Genomic DNA, 20253 nt, shown 5'->3' on the forward strand with positions numbered 1-20253 from the left:
GCCAAGTGTGAAACATTTAGACTAACTTTAATTTTTCATTTGATGTTTTTGCTCAGATAATGAAAGTACTTTGAAGCGCCATGTGCCAATACTTTTACTTTGAAAAGTATCATCTCTTGTTATATCACTACCTCAGGATATATTCTTTGAATAAAAAATAGCTAACACAAATGCAACGGTCTTGAGTCTAACTCGAATCTATAATTTTTGAGAGAAATCATTTAAAGTGTTAGCACTGATTTCTAGAATTCTATAATGTATAGCAAATGGTACATTTCTATTGCAAAAGCACCATCTTTTGGTTGCTACGATGTCTCGCTGGTGATAGCGAGTGATGTGGTATACCAATTATTGGATAACCATCAGTATCATAGGACTCTGTTGCAAGGAGCCTGTTGGTCTTGCTGTCTGCCAGTACCTGTATGCGTCACCAGGTGCACAAGCACTTACTGGGAGGGGAGCCAGAATATGGAAAATCAAATCAAAGAAAACAACATAATAATAACTTTCATATATGAATTAGCATATTGGGGGGGGATCCACTCTTTCACCATATAAATAAACAAATTAAAAAATATTAGCCATTGTTTAAAAATACAAAAAAGTAATAAAAAAATAAATGGCTCATCCCAAAGCACAGTATCACATTTCACTTGAACTGTCTGTCAGAAAGAATCACATACTGTACATCTTGTACCCAGGCTTCCATTACAAAAATAGTGATATCTTTGATGTAATTTTGGAAAAGCGGCCTATGATTTTGCAGTCTGAATTTTCTTATCTGAAATTTTAAAAGCATAAATAATTGGGGACGCATTTGACAGCACTGACTGATCAACAACTGATCTGTGAACACAATCTAGTTTGCAGTCTAAGTGATATAAAATGTGCCTATACTTTGTAAAGAAAATGCATAATTTTTGTAGACATTATCACATAACCATACCAGTGAATCCCAGTAGGGCACCCTCTCTTGACTGCCTACGGAGCCCATCTTCATCTTGGAAATCAATGTACACAAGGTCTATAGCTTGTAGGCCGAAAGCCTTTGCTGTGACAATAATTTTTTGCCTGGCGTACAGAATATCATGAGTTTCTTTACTACTTGTAGCACCTAAGAAAACAATGAATAAAAAGAAGTTAACTTTGTTTTTTAAATCTTCTCATTTGAAACTTTTTTAACATAAAATAAAATTCCTTTATGTTCTCATTTACATCATTAAAAAAAAAACCCAGAAAATAATTGAGGGATACCAAAGTTAACTGACCAAGTGTTGTAAAGAGATAATTTAAATAGTTTAGTTGGGCAAATATTAAGCTTATCCAGAAAAAATATTTTCTTCATGCCTTAGTTTCTGAAATTTACGGTATGATTTGGTTCAAATAATAGATCCTGAGATTGAAATCAATGAGAGTGTTGGTTGAAGAAGGGCTGCAGGAATCCACCTTCAGTAATCATTTGCTTCTATTACTTATTGTAATGGCACTGAACAGCGTTACACCAAGAGAAGCATTATACAGATGGATATACTGTGTACAAGGAAATGGTTAAAAACCTCACACTGAGACCAGAATTGCACTTTCCTTGGTTGCGATTCTTGTCACAACCGATGTCCTTAGCCAAATGTTTAAGCTTTAGTACTTGGATTGGAAAATTTGAAAAATTATGGCAGATGACTTTTGAGAGGGGGCCAAAAGCATTCACAAGAATTCATGAGTCCACCGTCTATCAGATAAAAACATTCTCACATGAATCCTGGTGTGAAAAAATAATAGTCTGTTCTCTTTTCCTTAGGGTCACTACTCAGACATAAATGATCAATTTGCATAGAATAATTTGTTGTTAATTGTTACATTAGAATATGTATATACTTCATTAAGAAATGGACACTTCTGAACTGTAGTTGTTTCCTTTAAGGAGTTTATAGCTGAATCAGATTAAAAAGAGGCTTTTAGCAGATAATGTTGCCGTTAAGCAAATAATTTACAAAAGGGATTTTGAAATATTTCTGGCTTTGGTGAAATGGCATTATCAATGTACCGCAAGTCTACGAGGAGTTATGACTGTTTTGACCTGGGAAGTGCTTATAACGCATTTATTAAAGCAAAACTTAACAAGGATGTATTGTGAATGATATCAAAATACAATTCACTGTAAATAATGTTAACAGACACACAAAAATTTGACTTGAAAGATGGTTCTTAAGAGACTACACAGATAGTTGTTTATATGAATATTACAGTTTAAAATAAGCTTAGTGATTCAACAGGTTAATTTTTTATTTTAGCTACAGCGTGACGAGAATAGGAAAAAGCCAGTGTTTTGTAAGTCATCATTTTATCAAGCTCTGAATTTCAAAATGCCAATGACATAATTTACATTAATAAAAATTATGCAGAAAGATGGGCAAATGTGCCAATACAAGTAAGTGCAGAATCATGTGTAGAGCTCCTTACTTATTGCAGTCAGGACAAGTGGATAAAATACCATCAGTGTTCTCACTGGAAACGTCATGCATTAACAGTTATAATAAACAAACAGGTCAGAACCTATGCTGGCTCGAAAATCCTCTCCTCCAAAGACTACTGCATCCAAATGAAGGCCAACTTGCGATCCTATGCTTAATGTTTCTTCACAGGCTGCCTTCAAATAAGAACATAACATGAATTTCTACTGGAATCCAGGGATGACAGACATGTTATACCAACTCATCTTATTATAAAAGTCTGGACATCTTTCAGCTAAAATTGCTCCAACCAAACAAAGTACTATCACTATTGTACTGCACAGAAAGTCTTTAAATGACTCATAGCAAAATCTAAAACAATACATGTGCATATGAATATATACACTGCAGCTACAGCATGCAATACTGGATTTCCTACCCTTCTTTCCCTTCAAATACGAATGAACTTACCATAACGCCATGGACACTACTGTGATTGGCACTTCAGAAATACATGTAATTACAGTAAACTAAGTACTTATTAAATACTGTCCCAAATAAGCACATGCACTTTACCTCAATAGTTTATGCTTTGGCATGTAATGATTTTGCATCAGAAACAAAGACCAGAATATCTTTTATTAAATAAATAATAGTTGGAGGTTTCAACATGTTGTGGATTCCTTCCTGGAAGAATTCCTTACTGGAGAATTTAAAATCTTCAATACTGTCAAATACAACTAAAAGATAGGTACAGGAAGTCAAAAATGCAACAAGCAGTGCAGAAGTATATGAATGTAAAAACAAGCAGCACTCAAAGGTATTATATATAAAGAAATGCATGTCAACATTATTACTGTTTTATATAAGATTTTGATATTAATAGTCTTGAAACATACTGCATGCCTAGAGAGACAGATGTAATTACAAATTGTACTACTGGGCATCCATATGGGAGAGTTGGTGGGATAAGGAATTATTACTATTATTATACAGTATACTTTAAGCTGCAACTCTACTGCCAACATCAAGAACTACAGTATTTATTACGAATTCTACTACAAAATATCCCAGTGAAAAAAATCTAAAAAATTTTAAATGTAAAATGAAATCGTTTTCTGGGTACTGACAATGAACATGAATGTTCCAAGATATATTTAAGGTATGCAGTAAGAATAAATATTTTTGCTATATATGCACATACAGAGAATAAGGCCTCTCAACAGTTCTCGAAACATCTCAAATATACAAGTCTTGAATTACTCTGAAACTTTTCTCTGAAGCTTTAGGAGAAGAATATTGCATTTCCAGTGAGTGCATTTGATTTTCCATTTCATGATCATTAGTATCTGTCCCCTGTAGAAACACAAGCTAGATACTGAGACTGGGGGCCATTTGTATTTCATGAGCATCAGGTCAGTCAATACACAAAAAATATTTAGGAAGATTTAGAAACAGTCTTTATACAAGGCAGAGAAAAATATAATTTGAACATAAGTGAACTTGAGAATAAAAAATTCACGTTGTTCACATGTTGGGTAGTTCAGAACTTCAGCTACACTTCTAAGCACAGAACACACCGATGAACACAAATATGAAAAACTATTATTTGTTCTCAGAGCTATAATATGAAATTTGGAAGTATTTTATAAAGAGGATGCATTATAAAAACACCATAGTACTATTACTGAAATGATGAAAAGATTATTTATAAATACAGAGTTATACAAAGTCAACTATGCCAGTTACTAAATAGTCAATTTTACTACAACAATTTGAGCTCATCAGATCATTTCAAAGCGTATCTCCATATTTTAAAACACATTAAACGTAAAAATAAAACAAAAATTACTGCATAGGGTTTTATTATATGGTCTGCATGTATTATCTGGAATTGGCATTTCATGGACATATTTGGGGATTTTGTCAAGGCCTTTACATAATAACATGAGAAATAAAAATACAAACTTTTGAGGGACTGTAATTCCTTTATTTTCACCTCTCCTATTTAGATGAATTTCTTATTTAAAGGACAAACTGTTTAACTTATATCTAGGTTGCTGATAGGATAAAATATGAACTCTTCACCACATCAAGGCTCCTTACCTTAAAATTGAGCAACCCCATTGCAGTTTCCACAAAAGGGATCAAATTCATTGGTTCTACAAGTGTTCGGCCTTTTAAGTGATGTAAAAATTTGTCTGAAAACTAAAACCAGAACAATATTATAAGGGACCAGAGAAAAATTCATTTACAAATATCCACATGTACATGCACCTTTTCAGATCTTTCACCTGGCTGCAATGACAAACCAAACAAAACCAGAACTGTAATAAAAAACCCTCAAGCTTTTAACCAGGTCTGTTTTGAGGCCTACAATTCTGAATTGCATCATTACCGTATATGTTGAAGTTTAAAGGTTTAATTGTAAAAATATTTGCTTAACACCTATCGCCCTAACATAGTTAAATGCAAATCAGCAGGTTCTTAAAAACAATGAAGTATTGATATACCTGACGTCCTGTTTTGTTTCATGTCTAATACTAACATCACTGTAACTGTTCCGCAGCTTTCTAAGTGGCATCCATATTATTCATTACGGCACCGTTACTCTTTGTTCAGTTGGCTTTTCTTCATAATTTTTAGCTTACCTAGGAAGGCCTTAAAAAGGAAGTTTAATTCTTTGAAGACCAAAGCTTTCCAATTTTTTCCATGAGACCAGTTCACAGCTAGCTCTGAGCTGCCAGTGGGGTAGCCCAAATTCCAAAATCTATCATCTGGAAACATACAAAAGCTCTTGCACAGATTTTTCTCCTTTCAAAAGAAAAAAAACCCTATATTGTAACTCTATTATGTCTCTCTAGATCTAGTAATTTGTGAGGAGATAAACATATCACAGGTATGGTGGAAGATATTTTAGTAAATAAAGACAAAAATAACACAGGCATCCATTTTAAATTTAAGGAATATGCAGCCATTAATGGATATCAAAGGAAAAGGGAATTTTAATCATCTCTCCATTCAGTCTCAGTTGGGTAAATCATATCTAAGAGATTTGCATAAATATAAACCATCAAAGACTTTTCATCTTCAAAGGGGGTTTCAAGACCCTATAAGCTTTGTACTGTAATCATCACAGGTCACAACCCTGCAGGAATAAGGCTGCTATGGCAACATAAAAAACTAATGCTTAAGGCTTAGCATAATATTCTGACTAATAGAAAGGAAACTCATTTTAAAAGCTGGCAGCCTATTTACCAGAAGCTGGATTAGAGGTGTTATTTCCCCTTTTAGCTTTCCCCCCCTTCCCCCTCCCCAAAAGAAAGGAAAATCTAATCACTGAGATCTTTAAAAAGCTTTTGAGCAATTTGCAGTAACTTTACAATTAGGCCAAAATAAATCACAGCTTTTCACGATGAAGAATTCTGCCATCCTCACATTTTTCTGTGCATCATCATCACTGTTTCTGTAACTTTTCCCCAGAGAAAAGAAGTCAGCTAAAATATATAGAATTAAGAAAATCACTGCAATTCAAATGCATACGTGTACAGTGTCTTAGGTAGAGCAACAGAAAATAGTAAACATCATACAGGTCAGAGCATGAACACTGGAAGCAGTGTACTAAAATAATTTCAGCTTTAGTTCTGAAGATCTCTACATGATTTTGATTTTTTCAAATAAAACATATTAATGGAAGCTAGGGTTTTATAACTTAGATGAAGGTTTAAATGGAAGAACAGTTTTTAGATTTAAAACATTTTAACAGTCACCTTGTTAGGTTTCTTTAAAAAACAAAACGCTCCATTTTAATATATTTTGTTTTGAAGATTAAAAAAAAAGATTTTTTAATTAAATATTGTCCCCTTCCTCTTTCTTTTTATAATTTGTTATAAGCACCAATACAAAAGGTAACTAGTGGAGAAGTTTCAATTAATTTTTTCAAAAGGAGACGATTAAATGTTTCCGGCCTGGTAAAGTGTTCATTTCAGCGAGGGAGGGAGGGGAAAAAAGGAGAGGGGGAAAAAAAAACAAAGATTGGGGAGGGGATGAAGTAGCAGGCCTCAGCAATTCTTTCAATTCCAGTGCACACCCAATAGTGTGTTGGGAAGAATGCACACTGTTCAGGATTTGTGGGAGAATTGTCCCATGACAAAGGAGGGAGAGTTACGCTTGTTATAGTCCAATAAGCCATGCCAGTCAAACAAGTACCCATACTAGGGACAAAAGGAAAGCAAGAGATTCTCACACAAAAGAAAACAAGTAAGCCCATCTTTTAGTTGTGCATCAGCCTCCAGGTTTTATGTTTCACATGAAAAAAAAAGAGCAGAAAAATAAACAGCAAAAGGCTTTTATTTAAAAAAATTGAACATTTGTAAAAACTTTTATTAAATCCAACAAATTCTCTGTGTTCAGTGATTTATCAAAATGCAACAGAACAAAAGTACAGACAATAAGATATAAGTTAGTACTATTTTATTTTCTAACGGGATGATATTAAGTATGAAAATTAGCCATTTGAAAAGTTGGAGGATGGGAGGGACAAAGTCTTCAGATTTCATATCATGTAAAACATATTAGGTGCTAGTGAGGGCCCTGCATTTTGGAAGCATGAATATTCATAAAAGACAAATTATGTCCAACACTTACATGTTATAAATCCTGAGAGGTATTCTCTAGTTATTTTAATTAAATGGTGGTGTAAGGGGACATAACCTCCATTGGAAACAGGGGAGACTGAAGGTACACTATCACAAATGGACAAGTACTGTAAAATAGCTAACATATTTGTTCAGTTGTATTCACGTATACCATCTTAAAGGCTTGATCAAGGTTAGATGCTGAGATTAAACTAGATACTAATACATCTTTTATCACAGCTCACGTATATTATAGATATTCCTTACACTTGTGGTTTTCAAAAGTATGGAACTGCATAATGAAACGTTATTCCTTTAGTGATGTTTTGCAGAAATAATGGCATCGCTAAATAGAACGCACCTTTTCTTAACAATTAAAAACAATTATAGCATAATTAGACCTATTTCAAAGTTTTCTTAAGTAATTTGACATGCCAACCATTTACATTTCAGGTTTTTATTGGCTGAAAAGTCATTCATGAAATGCAAACACACCTGTCAGCAATTAAAAAGGACGAAATAGGGAACTGTTCAGGAAATAATATCTGTGGTAATTAAAAACACTAGTTAAAAGCTTCCTGTTTGTTCCTCCAGTTGCCCCAAAGAAGTGACCTTTTCCTCCCCCACTCCATTTTTTCATATGTTGCTAACATGTTTTCTCCATCTATAACTTCCCAGGCATGTACATAAAACATATTGACATAGACAATCTTTTAAGGTGTCAGTGAAGGTTCAGAGTTTGGTACAATGGACAAAGTTATATTATTATACATTTTCTTCTCCGTTTTGATAATACACTGTAACACTGACATTGATTGTTTTATTGACTGCAGTACTAAGAATACTAGTTTTCCTTAAAAACTAAAGTTGCTACGTATGTTCGGTGTGCAACTCCAGCCTATGCACATTTTAATGGAAATGTTATACCCTTTTCTGAGCCAGACACCAACACTGTCCCATGATAACAGCAACATTCTTTATAACTCTAGCTCATTGGCCCCAATGGTTCCTTCCAAACTGGCCCAAGGTCTTCAATCAAAAGCTAAGATTATGACAATTTGGTAACTACTCACCCATCTTATTTCTTCAGCATTTTCAACTTTTGGCAGCATCAGGCTTGAAGGAAGAACACTGGACTTCAAAAGGACTTCGAGATCTTGTTCTGCAAGACCACTGGACACTGAATTGATCCTGACACACTTTTCAGTCTGGCCAAACTCAACCTCTTTGAGTGTTTTCACAACTGTGAGCCTTGCTTCTGCCTAGAATATAAATGTTTTAAAAAATTAAGCTTATTTTCTATTGATAGAAAAACCCACTGAGCAGAAAACTTGTCAAACCGATGGAAAAAAATAGAGCTAACAATATAAAAATCTATTTTTTCCACACTATTCATTACTGTTTGCCTTTTGTTAAACCTTTCACAGCCAGTACCTCAGAATTTTAGTTTTAGCACTTTCTTTACAACTAACAGTAAATATACAATTTTCAGATCTGATTAATAATAGGACTACTACAGTACTTAAAGAAAACATCACTTTCATGTTTAAAGGTCTAAAGAACACAAATCTTTAGCATCTCTTTACACCAATACTTTCCACATAGCCAAAAATGGAATAAGAGAATTGCATAAAATAAAAATATTTTCAATTAATACCAGTATTCTTCTTATGGACCATAATAAAATTATGGGTTATCAGTATATAAGGACTTATATGTATATTTATTTTGTCTTGCTGTATAATCATCCTTCTTATCCATTAAACTGTATTAATGCTTGCAGTTGAGTAGACAGGTCACACATGAGAATAATACTATGTAACTCAAAATAATATGCAGATTTTTCTGGAAACTGTGACTGATAGTAAAAAGATACTCCAGGTTATCAGCAAAAATAAAAATTCCAAACACACATTTTCTAACTGACACACTCCTCACAAAAATGGTGAAGGAAGGAAAGTTTATAAATCTGTTGAATACTTGATTTGCATTAAGAATGCTTAAATCCTTTGCTGAAATGAAACACTTCTATTGGCGTCAAGAAAAAAGGGAAGGAGAAAAAAAAGAAAGCACTTGAGCTCACTACTTCCTGCCAATTTCAGTTTCAAAAACAAATTCTTTCAACTTGCCAACAGCCCTTAACAAATTCTCATTGTCAAAACGAACACTTATCAAAAGTAGTTTCATTTGTGAAGAGTTTTTATGGTACTAATAAAACTTTAAAGCTTCTGACTCATGATTGTTTGAAAAAACAGTTTTAACAAAATACAGCCATTTGAGCAGAAATACTTATCTAGAAAACAGGCACACTCAGAAAAAAATCATCAAAGTTAATAACGAGACTAATACCAATCAGCGAGACAACACATGACAGTAGATTTAAACCAGATGGATACAAATCTCCGCCTGTGAGTAGAGGCAGAAGAGGTTTCAAAATGTGGTCCGAGTTAAAGAGTGTGAGGAAACAGTAGCTTCCAGTTGTCAGGTCAGATCAGAATAGGTCTCCAAGACCAGTTTAAGACAGCACTGCACTGATTTACAAGGCTTGGACTGCCAATAATTAGGATAAGTTTAGACAGAAGCAAGTGATTACTCTCACCAGTTAACGTGAAAGAATAATGAAGCTGAAGGTTAATGAAACTTGAATCAAACAGCCTTCAGCTTGGTACTATCATCCATGTTTCTCCAAAGATTTTAACATATGCCCATCAGCAGGATAGAAAAGGACAACATACACAGACAGAGACACCCCTATGCTATGATACAAGGCTACATTCAGAGATCATTTCATTAAAATATAAATACAATCAGAAATGTTATTGCTATTGTGAATGAATTCTAGCTGCTGTCATTATGAATTTAACACACAGGTACACACAGTTTATTAAAACATATTCAGCTGGAAGAGGGCTCCAAAGATATCTAACATTGTTTGTCTTCTGATTTCTTCAAATTGCACTATGTGATGTCATCACTGGCTAATACAAATCCCACTAAAATCTCATTGCCAGAGCAGCAATAGTTGGTTTCTTAGTTGGTCTGAAAGTTTGGGGATTTGCTGCAGTGATAGTTTAAAACACATTCTCCAAATCAATTTATGCTCTTAACTAATGTCAGATTAGATTTTCACAGTTTCAGTACATAATGATCCACTTTGCCAAATAAAGATCTTCCAAAACTGTCCACAAAAGAAGCATCCAATTCTAAATGAGGGCATATTACAGGAAAACTATACAATCTGATTATTATTTTTTTTCTAGATTACAATAATGAGTAGTAGGCATTCTTGTTAGTTGTTTCCCCCCTCAGGCTGTAAACCTCTATCCCATAAAAAGACAGATCATGTCCTTCTAGGTATATTTCCACACAAAACACTTATTAACAGGCTGTTGCTTTTAGTAATTTACATAAACTAAGTGTGCAGCCCTTTGATACATATCTCAAAATAACGAATAACATCACTGAATTTATACCAACCAACAAGGATGTTATTTTTTCATATTTTATTAGAGAAATATGTTACAGTTTTGCTAACACAGGCGTGCCATCTGTTGGGTTGAGAACAGATTCACTTTCTTAGAATCATTATATTTTAGTACTGTCCGCTTCAGAGACAGAGATTCCCCAGCAGTGAAGAAGATTCTCTCCCTTGATGAAATACATCTGGCCCTCATGGTCTTCAAATCATTCAGTTATGTACATTTAATTATGGACCAGACTGACAGGTACCAGCTACCCAGAAGATTCCAAGTACTACAGCCAGTCCGGAACAGAATAACCTATCGCTACTTAAACCAAATGGAAAAGTTCCCATTAACTTCAGTAGTGCAGGATCAGGCCCATTGACCCGGATTACCACAAAATGTTTCATGGGTAAATAGGAAAAAAAAAAAAAGAAAAAAGAAAAAAAATAGCACAAAACATATGGATGAAAAAGGGAAGAGTTTTTTCTGCATCGTTATGCAATAAAATAGTCCCTATTTTTATTACATAATATATGCAAAAGCTCAAACTTTTACTTAAACTACTCTCAATTTTTAATAATAGAGAAAAACTTTTCTACTTGATGCAATAATATACATTCAGGTTAGACATAGGCCCTTGATGCAAGAATAAATCTGCTTCCAAAGACTTCACCAATCCCCCACTACAAATGGTCAGACTAGTTAAATAAATTTGCTCTGTTCTTTATGTCAACGCTATACCATAAAGATAATTCTCTTCAATGAATCAATGCATAAAAAAGGAGAAAAACTTGATCATTTAATGGATTATTCCCTCCCAAGGCAGTCTGGGTTTATTGTAGCCCAATTAGTATCTGGATCCCACACTGACTGGGTGTTTTATAAACCAGAGAGAGACAGAAAGATGACTAACATTTCTTCTTGCATACATTGATATTACTATAGTATATCAGAGTTACAACTTTCACTTGATAATCTATTCTGTGCATATTTAAATGTAGAAACAGTAGCTAATAAGCAATTATATTCGTTCTAATATTTGACTCTCCATAGAGCACAGTTGGATTTTTGTTGCCATGTATTCCTACCAAATTGGGAAGATAAAGATTTCAGTGATGTAGTTCTGCAGATAAATCAACCATCACCAAGACACAGAGACACTGAAATTAAAGAAGAGAATATGCGTGCAGTTGGTTCAATTGGCACCCATTAAAGCTAATAACTAATCATCTTCACAAGTTTCTAGCTCTGAATTATCAAATCTGCAAAGAAAACAACATCCGTCCACTTTTACACTCCAGTGGAAGAGGTGGTCCCTCGCGGCAGGGCTGCACAGTCTTGCCATCTGGAGAATAAATCGAGTGTGAAGTACAGTATAGTTTGGGACCAAGCTCCGTGGCGGCAGCTCAGCAGTTAGTTCATTAGTTCCAAACTTCCAGGGATTAGTGTGGCATCAATTCTACAGTCGGATAGGATAAGACAGACAGAATACGAGATTCAAGGAAGAATGTGACAACTAAGAAGGAGCCCCTTGGGCTTATTTATGAAACTACAAAGTATAAACACACCTAAATAAAACAACTTAAATAACAGCATTATCACAGTTTCAGAACATCTGAATTAGTACCCTTTTTATTTTATTTATTTTAAATTATATGTCAACGTATAGAAATTTCAGCTTTGAAATGGGATAAATGCCATGGAACTACCCCCGCAACCCCCTCCCCCAAAACTGGACACAACATTAATAGAGAAATGATGAAACAAAGATATTTGGATTTATGGAATTTTTAGTATTAGGACGACAAGGTGAAGACTTATATTTTCTATATTCTTTTGAATTTGATAATGTATTCTGCAAACAAATTTTTCATTATTGTAATTGTTAAGAGTTGCATTATCTTGGGGCGGGGGTGAGGGGAAAGACATGTATCCATATAAACATGTCTTGTTCTTTGTGAGTTGTACTTTTATTTCACTTCGTTTTCCTGGACACCCTCATCATTTTTTCCTCAAGACCTTCAGCCCCTAATGTGAAGACAGAATATGTATATAAATATAAAATAAAATGAAGAGGTTAAAGTCAAAGTAAATCATGAAAATACGTTAAAACTGATGTCTGAGACATCATTTTATTACCATCTCTTTGCAGTAACTCTTCATACTGAAATACAAAAACCAGATCTGCTACAATGGCAGACCAGAACGTATCATCCTCAGGACAGTCATACTAACTTTGTATGTTTCACATGGCAACAGAAAAATGAAATACTATAGTCACAGTTAGAGTTAGGTTTTGTGACACTGTTGACATGGTAAAACACACGCAATTATGATTTAATGTTACTTCCCTAGTGGTTTGTTTATACAACTTGACATTGCTGAATCTTTTGTTACTTTTAGTAGTGCATGCCGCACAAACCTGGATTTCGTCTTTCTCCAGATCTGACTCTCCAAAGTGCCCCTGAATATTTATAATAATGAATGTTACTTTGGCAAAATTAGTTTATGTAAAGGGAAAACGTGAATTTCTTTACAAGCCGTAACTCCTTGACAGAGGTGATAGTTGTATAAAATGAAACACTAGGCCTCTTGGTTTCACGTTTACAGCAGAGAATGGTAGCGCAGTGGAAAATCATATTCATTTTCAAGGAAGAAAAGAAAACAGAACAATTTGTTTATCTGCTGAATGTTTCTGAAAACAGTAGACATAATGTGTAATACCTATTTTCTATTTTGCACCAGTCTAAGATTTGAACAAACCTCTGAAAGAATAAATTTTCATTGCCAGGCTTGGAAGACTTCCAGACTGAGAAACTATCTAAAAATACCAACATGAACAGTTCAGGTTCTATATGTCTTCACTAAAATTCCTTCTTTTATCTGCCTTTAAATTCAATTAATTATTTGCAGGATTTTTTTTAAGACACATGAATTAGTCTCATTCCTTTTAAAGCACATTTTCTTTTAATAAAATAAAATAAAATAGACAATTTATAAGAGAATGCACTGACAACAAAATGTAAGCAAAAAAAGGGGTTCAGAGGAGAAAGGACCTCTACTGTATGTTTTACACAGGAGGTCAGATTAGATGATCACAATGGCCCCTTCCGGCCTTGGAATCTATGCGCTTCATTTCTTTCTCTGCAGTTTAGGCAAATAAATATTTCGGTATATAATTACAATACTCTGCTTTCTCTCTTAGAGCCTCTTTCCTGAAACCTTAAAAGCCTTTTTTCTAATCATTTGTTTTTTCAAGCCCTTCCTCTTTTACACTGTCCTGTCCCTTTTCTGATGGCGATATTCTTCAGAACACAGTGATTCTTCTTACTGTATGCAGCTATAGCATCTGCCTCTCTTTCTCTCTGCTCTGCTCTGCTAAGCGTCTTTACATGCTCTCCGAGGTCTATCAACTTGAAACCTGAAGCAAATTATTGACATAACCAGCATTATGGACTAACTTTTAAAGGTAACTATGTTTTGCTAGGAAATTTAAAGCCCTTATGCACAAAGCATTTTGTTAAATGGCTTTTCTTTCTAACGATCCATCAATACGCCCTTGAACAACATTTTACATACTTTTTTCTTTTTTTAAAAGGACAATATATTTTAAAGCTGTCTATGGCTGATTGGCAGCTGCTTGCTGCCATTTAGCCTCACTGAGCCTTCCCTCCCAGTGTGGACATGAGTGGACTCCCTGAAGACACTCAGTGGAATCCACCTGACATCATCAGAGTTGGACAACTTCCATATATGACCGTCAGGAGGTGGCTTGGCTTGAGCCTCCACAAAAGTGAGGGAACCAGAAAATTAGAATCTAAATTCCGCAAGGCCAGCAGCCCAGAACCCAGGGCTTATGAATCCTGATTAGGCTTCGTGGATTCTGGACTACGTAAGTTTGCTGAAACTCTACAGAGCCAGGATAACTGCTGATGAGAGAACTACTGCAAGTGATTTAAATATTTTTACAAATTGAGTATAAAATAGTTTTTCAGACTTTTATATATTGCATATAATCAAAGCAATGTGGCCTTTTAACTAGAGATCACTATGATGAGGTGTATACAAACACTCTTAAAACGCAGCCTAAATCTCTCTTTTTGTGTAATAGTAAGAATACTTAGCTCTCTTCTAGCACTTTTCATATGTGCGCACATTGTATATGTTTTGGTTTATGCATTTAGACTGTGTGTACCAGTATTGACAAGTTTTGTAATAAGCATCTATGTACGACAGAAGAATAGCCTCCTCTGTTCGTGGACGAGATTCTATGCTATTGGACCTATCCGCCAACTTTTATAAACACTTATGAAAGAGACGTAAACAACGTTTCAGTTAAAACAAATCAAACTAACACTAATTTCAGGTAGCTGCAAGACATATTCTCTTTAATTTTTTCCCCAGCTTTCTGAGGATGCTTTTCACTATGTGACAGATTAGCATCACAAACAAAATTTCTTTAGAAGCATTAGTGTTAATTAGTCTTCCCGGACAGTATGAATGAGCTGCTGCGTGATGGAATGATGCAACAAAAAATTCTGTCTGATGTAATCAATAATGAAACCCGGCAACATTTATTTACAGTGACACAGGAACTCAACCATATGTCCTCATGAATTATTTTTATTTAAAAAATATTGCCTTGGTATAATATGTAACAAGTTTAAAATGAAAATGTTTACAACTAGACTTTTTAAAAACCAGTTACTGTGAATTAAAAATGCATTTTTTGTTGCTGATACTGTTAATAAATATACCAGAGTACTTGGCATTCTAGCTAAATTAAATGTTAACAAGAGAAAAGTGACTTGCTCTATGTTCAGTATCTGGTTGTTGATGCAATTCTTTTAAGTGAGGGACAGATCAGCTGTCTCAAAGACCAGGGAAGGTTTATGTTATAAACAGCCATTTAGTTATCTCTTCCATTATTTTAATGCAATGTTCAAAACCAATATAATATTATATATATATATATATATATATAAAATATTATATTGGTTTTGAACCAATATGAAGGAAATAATTAAAGGCCAATAAAAGACTAGATGAAGGGTAAATACAGCAACTGGGAACCTAGAATTATATGACGCATCTGTTACAAAAAACAGTAGATGCTTCCGTGGTTCTCCTCAAACTGTAAGACAGCTCTTTAAGCAGAAATCACAAAGGGTCAAATTCCTTATCCCTGTTTATTCAGCAATAGACAGCTCACAAGCTCCGCAGAACCCTTTGTCTACCAGGCTAACTGATTCTGAGGAAGAGTCAGCCTGCCGCAGAAGCAGCTGGAGGAGGGAATCTGCACCCATTCTGCAGGCTGGAGCCATGGACCTGTTCAGTGGTGGGGAAACCCAAGCTGATGAGCATCCTGAATGCCCAAACAGTCCATCATTCATCCCAGATCTGCTCTCGCTCTCTCTCCCCCTTTGCTGGTGCAATGATTAGTACTGCTCTAGGGCCACAGTATCCCCTTGTGCAAGGATGAGGAGAATCAGGATGGGATGCTATTCTCTTGCAATCCCAAAAACAGATCATACCCTGCAGGGGATGATTTCAGAGATGTTTGCTTGGTGGAAAGCTGCACTCTCTTATTTCCATTAATTCCCAATTGGCTTAAGGTGGGGGAAATCTACCTCTTGTAGGTTTCCAACTCTCAAGCTGACAGTTTAGTTTGAGGTATTTCAGGAGAATTTGTGGATATCTAGTATCTTGCCTTTGAGCTATTGTTTTGCTCTTAATCTGTGTGTCACACACAGTGGACATAATATCTGGTAAAAACTGGTCTCAGCCCAGGTCCAATACAGTACAATGTTTTCTTGCCAAAACCAATAGCTGAAATATTCCACACAACATCTAGCTTTAGACAAAACGTCAGCATGCTTATGTTTGTGTTTGATTTGGCCACCATCTTTATGTAATTTCCACAGCCATTTAGTTTACTATCTTTAAAATTCTTGAATGTAAAGAAACCATTTAGTTCTCTGATTACAAATTTCCTCTCATACATGAAAATGGTCAATAGCTTTAATAGTTGCCAAAATACTATTCCAGGTGGCACAAACATTTCTCTCTGCAGCTGTATTAAGCCTGGCTGTATTAACCCACTACTTTTCCCATTTCTTCTCTTCCTTGAAACAAAACTACCTCTAATCTATAAGTACTTAAATCTGTCTCTATCAAGTAAGGTATTTTGAAACAAAGTGAAGTCAACACTTGGACCAGTCACATGTGCTTTTCTGAACTCTGCAAATGCTGATTCACACTTCTGTGAACAACCAAATAGTTTTCCTTACTGTATTAATTTATGCAGTGTTTTTTCTGTATTGGCAAACTGTGTAATGACAGTTAATAACAGAAGCAGAGCACTATAAAACTTCTTACCTCTGAGTGTTTTGGGAGTCAGTCAGCTCTGAATTGCCTCTATGTTATTTTTAGTCAGTGGACATATTTTTCTTCCTAAACAAGGGACCAAGGGAAATCACATCTGTCTCAAACTGTTCTTATTTCCTTGGTTCAATTTCAAATTCACATTTGTAAGTTTATCACTGTCAATTTGTAAATGTGTGATTCTTGTTCAAAGGATTTAGCAAAAACCAACAGGTCTTTCAGATATATTAGGCTGACAGAGGCTTATCAGGCAGTACTCCCTGCAAGAGCTGTTCAAAAGCAGAAGGAATATTGTACAACCTAGAACAGGGGTTCCTAAACTTTTTCATTTTAATATAGAGATTTTCTCATGGACCACTCGCTTTCCCTTTTGTGATCACATGATTCACCTGAATTTCCTTTCACAGTTCCATAACATCCTTGTGGCAACTACAGTAATTGCTTACATGGAAGAGTAATATTAGGAAAGTATTTAACATCATTTTAGTTGTTTTAATTCAGTTTAGAATCTTGAATAAGCAGAAGCCAGCACCATGCGACCAGCCAGCACTCCACCGACCATAGCATGGGAAACTGATCTAGAGAGCATAACTTTGAACTGCTATAGCCTTTCTCTTGCTTCAAAAGAAGACTTCTCTCTGCCTTATGGATCTACTTCTCTGTTAGCAGGTTTCAGAATAGCAGCCGTGTTAGTCTGTATCTGCAAAAAAGAACAGGAATTCTTGTGGCACCTTAGAGACTAACAAATTTATTTCAGCATGAGCTTTTGTGAGCTACAGCTCACTTCTTCGGATGACTTCCTGAGGAAATTACAATCCATCGGTGACTTCCAGAAAACACCATCCTGGCCACTATGGATGTGGAAGCCCTCTACGAGGGATAGCTCGGGTGGGAGGGATAGCTCAGTGGTTTGAGCATTGGCCTGCTAAACCCAGGGTTGTGAGTTCAATCCTTGAGGGGGCCCATTTAGGGATCTGGGACAAAAATCTGTCTGGGGATTGGTTCTGCTTTGAGCAGGGGATTGGACTAGATGACCTCCTGAGGTCCCTTCCAATCCTGATATTCTATGATTCAAAGATGGACTGAAAGCTCAGGAATAGTACCCCGATAATATCACAGCTAACCTGTGGCTGAACTTTGTGACTTTGTCCTTATCCACAACTATTTCACTTTGGGGACAATATATACCTTCAAGTCAGTGGCACTGCTATGGGTACCGCATGGCCCCACAGTATGCCAACATCTTTATGGCTGACTTAAGAACAACAACTTCCTTAGCTCTCGTTCCTAATGCCCCTACTCTACACTGATGACATCATCATCTGGACTCATGGAAAATAAGCCCTTGAGGAATTCCACCGGATTTTAACAATTTCCGTCCATCATCAACACTCAGCTAGACCAATCCACACAAGCGGTCCATTTCCTAGGTACTACTGTGCTAATAAGCAATGGTCACATAACCACCACCCATACTGGAAACCCACTGACTGCTATACTTACCTATATGCCTCCAGCTTCCATCCAGGACACACTACATGATCCATTGTCTACAGCCAAGCTCTAAGATACAACCATAATTGCTTCCAATCCCTCAGACAGAGATAAACACCTAACAAGGATCTCCTATGCAAGCATGTTTTAAAACTTACCACTACCCACCTGCCTGAGTGAAAAAACACGATTGACAGGAGCCAGAAGAGGTACCCAGAAGCACCTACTACAGGACAGCGCAAACAAAGAAAAATAGAACGCCACTAGCATCACTTTACAGCCCCCAACCAAAACTTCTCCAGTGTGCATCATCGAAGATCTAACAACCTAATTCTTAAAGATGATCCCTCTTACTCTCACAGATACTTGGGTAGACAGGCCAGTCCCTCACTTAAATAGACAGCCTCTAAAAAAAAAACCTGAAGCCAATACTACCGGCAACGCACACCATACAGAATAAACACTAACCCAGTAACCATCCTTGCAACAAAGCCCCGTGCCAGCTCTTGTATCACATATCTGTTTCAAGTGACATATCATAGACCTAATCAAAGGCTCGTTCACTGCAGCATCTACCAATGTGATATTGCCCAGCAATGCCCTCTGTACATTGGCCAAACCAGACAGTCTCTACGCAAAAGAATAAATGGACACAAATCTGACATCAGGAATCATAACATTCAAAAACCAGTGGGAGAACACTTCAACCTTTCTAACCACTCAGTGACAGACTTGAGGCATCCGATGAAGTGAGCTGTAGCTCACGAAAGCTCATGCTGAAATATATTTGTTAGTCTCTAAGGTGCCACAAGTATTCCTGTTCTTTTCTCTGTAAGCAGTTACTTTAATGAAGATTCAGTGCTAGATTCAGAGTGAGCTGGATTCTGCCTCAGTAATCCAGGGTGCAGGGCCCCATATTGCGGAAAGTCCACTTGGAGGGGGGTTATGGTGATGCAAGGAATCCACAAGTTCCATTTTCTGTGAGCCAGTACATTTGAAACATTAAGTTTAGCACAGCCTCTGGGCAGCCTCTGCTGGCAGGGCTCCTACAGACTTCCACTGGCAACTTAACCTCTGAATGGAGGGACACAGTGCCAATGCCATCCACCCTTCTCTGGCATGAACGTCTCTGGGGCGCAGCAAACTGCATCTCCCTAAATAAGCAGGGACAATCTGAGCCTCCAGTGTATAAAACAAGATTAATCCTATCATTCACCATTCATGGCAAAAGATAAGAAATCGCTCATTACAATTTCATTTGGTTTTCTATACACCAAACAAAATCTGATGATGCAATCCCTTTCCCTGCCTGGAACTATGAACAAAGCCTAAGGACCAGTTGAAGGCCTTCTCCTATAAGAGACAGGCAGCTGATGAGATGGCTGCTTGATAGGACAACTCTCCCCAGTGCCAATTTTGTGCTGTATATTAGCAGTCCAGAATTACATACATCTTATGGACTAGGATGTAACAAATCTTGATTGTTCGAGAGTTTTTCAAAACTTTCTGCTAGTCCTCATTTAAATATTCCTCTCTGCACTGGAATGAATCCAGTAAATTCTTTGAGCTTTACTTCATCCCTTTTTTCCTTAGGAATTACCTTAACTGTAAATTTCCTTTTGATGGAATCTATTATTTTAAATTATCACATTGTTTTACAGCGTATTCATTACTGTAGCGTCTGGACATACTTTAGCTGGCTTAAAGATAGGTTTATGTACCTATCCTAGTAAATAAAGTAGATAAACGATTGTTCTCAATCTACATCTCACAGTTGTAAGACACAGTAGAATGGGATACCTGGCCAGTCAGTTAAGTACCTGAGAT

At 36.0% G+C, this 20253-nt stretch overlaps 1 protein-coding gene across 1 annotated transcript in view; it reads right to left on the reverse strand.

Annotated features, from left to right (window-relative positions):
• Positions 1–20253, reverse strand: part of CLYBL (citramalyl-CoA lyase) — a 144457-nt gene that overhangs the window by 21433 nt on the left and 102771 nt on the right. Inside the window, exons 3-6 of the mRNA XM_075061514.1 lie at positions 8158–8346; positions 4554–4655; positions 2551–2644; positions 947–1114 (exon numbers count right to left, since the gene is read on the reverse strand). Coding sequence (XP_074917615.1) covers positions 947–1114; positions 2551–2644; positions 4554–4655; positions 8158–8346 — 553 coding nt within the window. The remainder of the gene's footprint in view (positions 1–946; positions 1115–2550; positions 2645–4553; positions 4656–8157; positions 8347–20253) is intronic.

Source organism: Chelonoidis abingdonii, chromosome 1 (assembly GCF_003597395.2).
Source record: "Chelonoidis abingdonii isolate Lonesome George chromosome 1, CheloAbing_2.0, whole genome shotgun sequence".
Classification (NCBI taxonomy): Eukaryota; Metazoa; Chordata; order Testudines; family Testudinidae; genus Chelonoidis; species Chelonoidis abingdonii.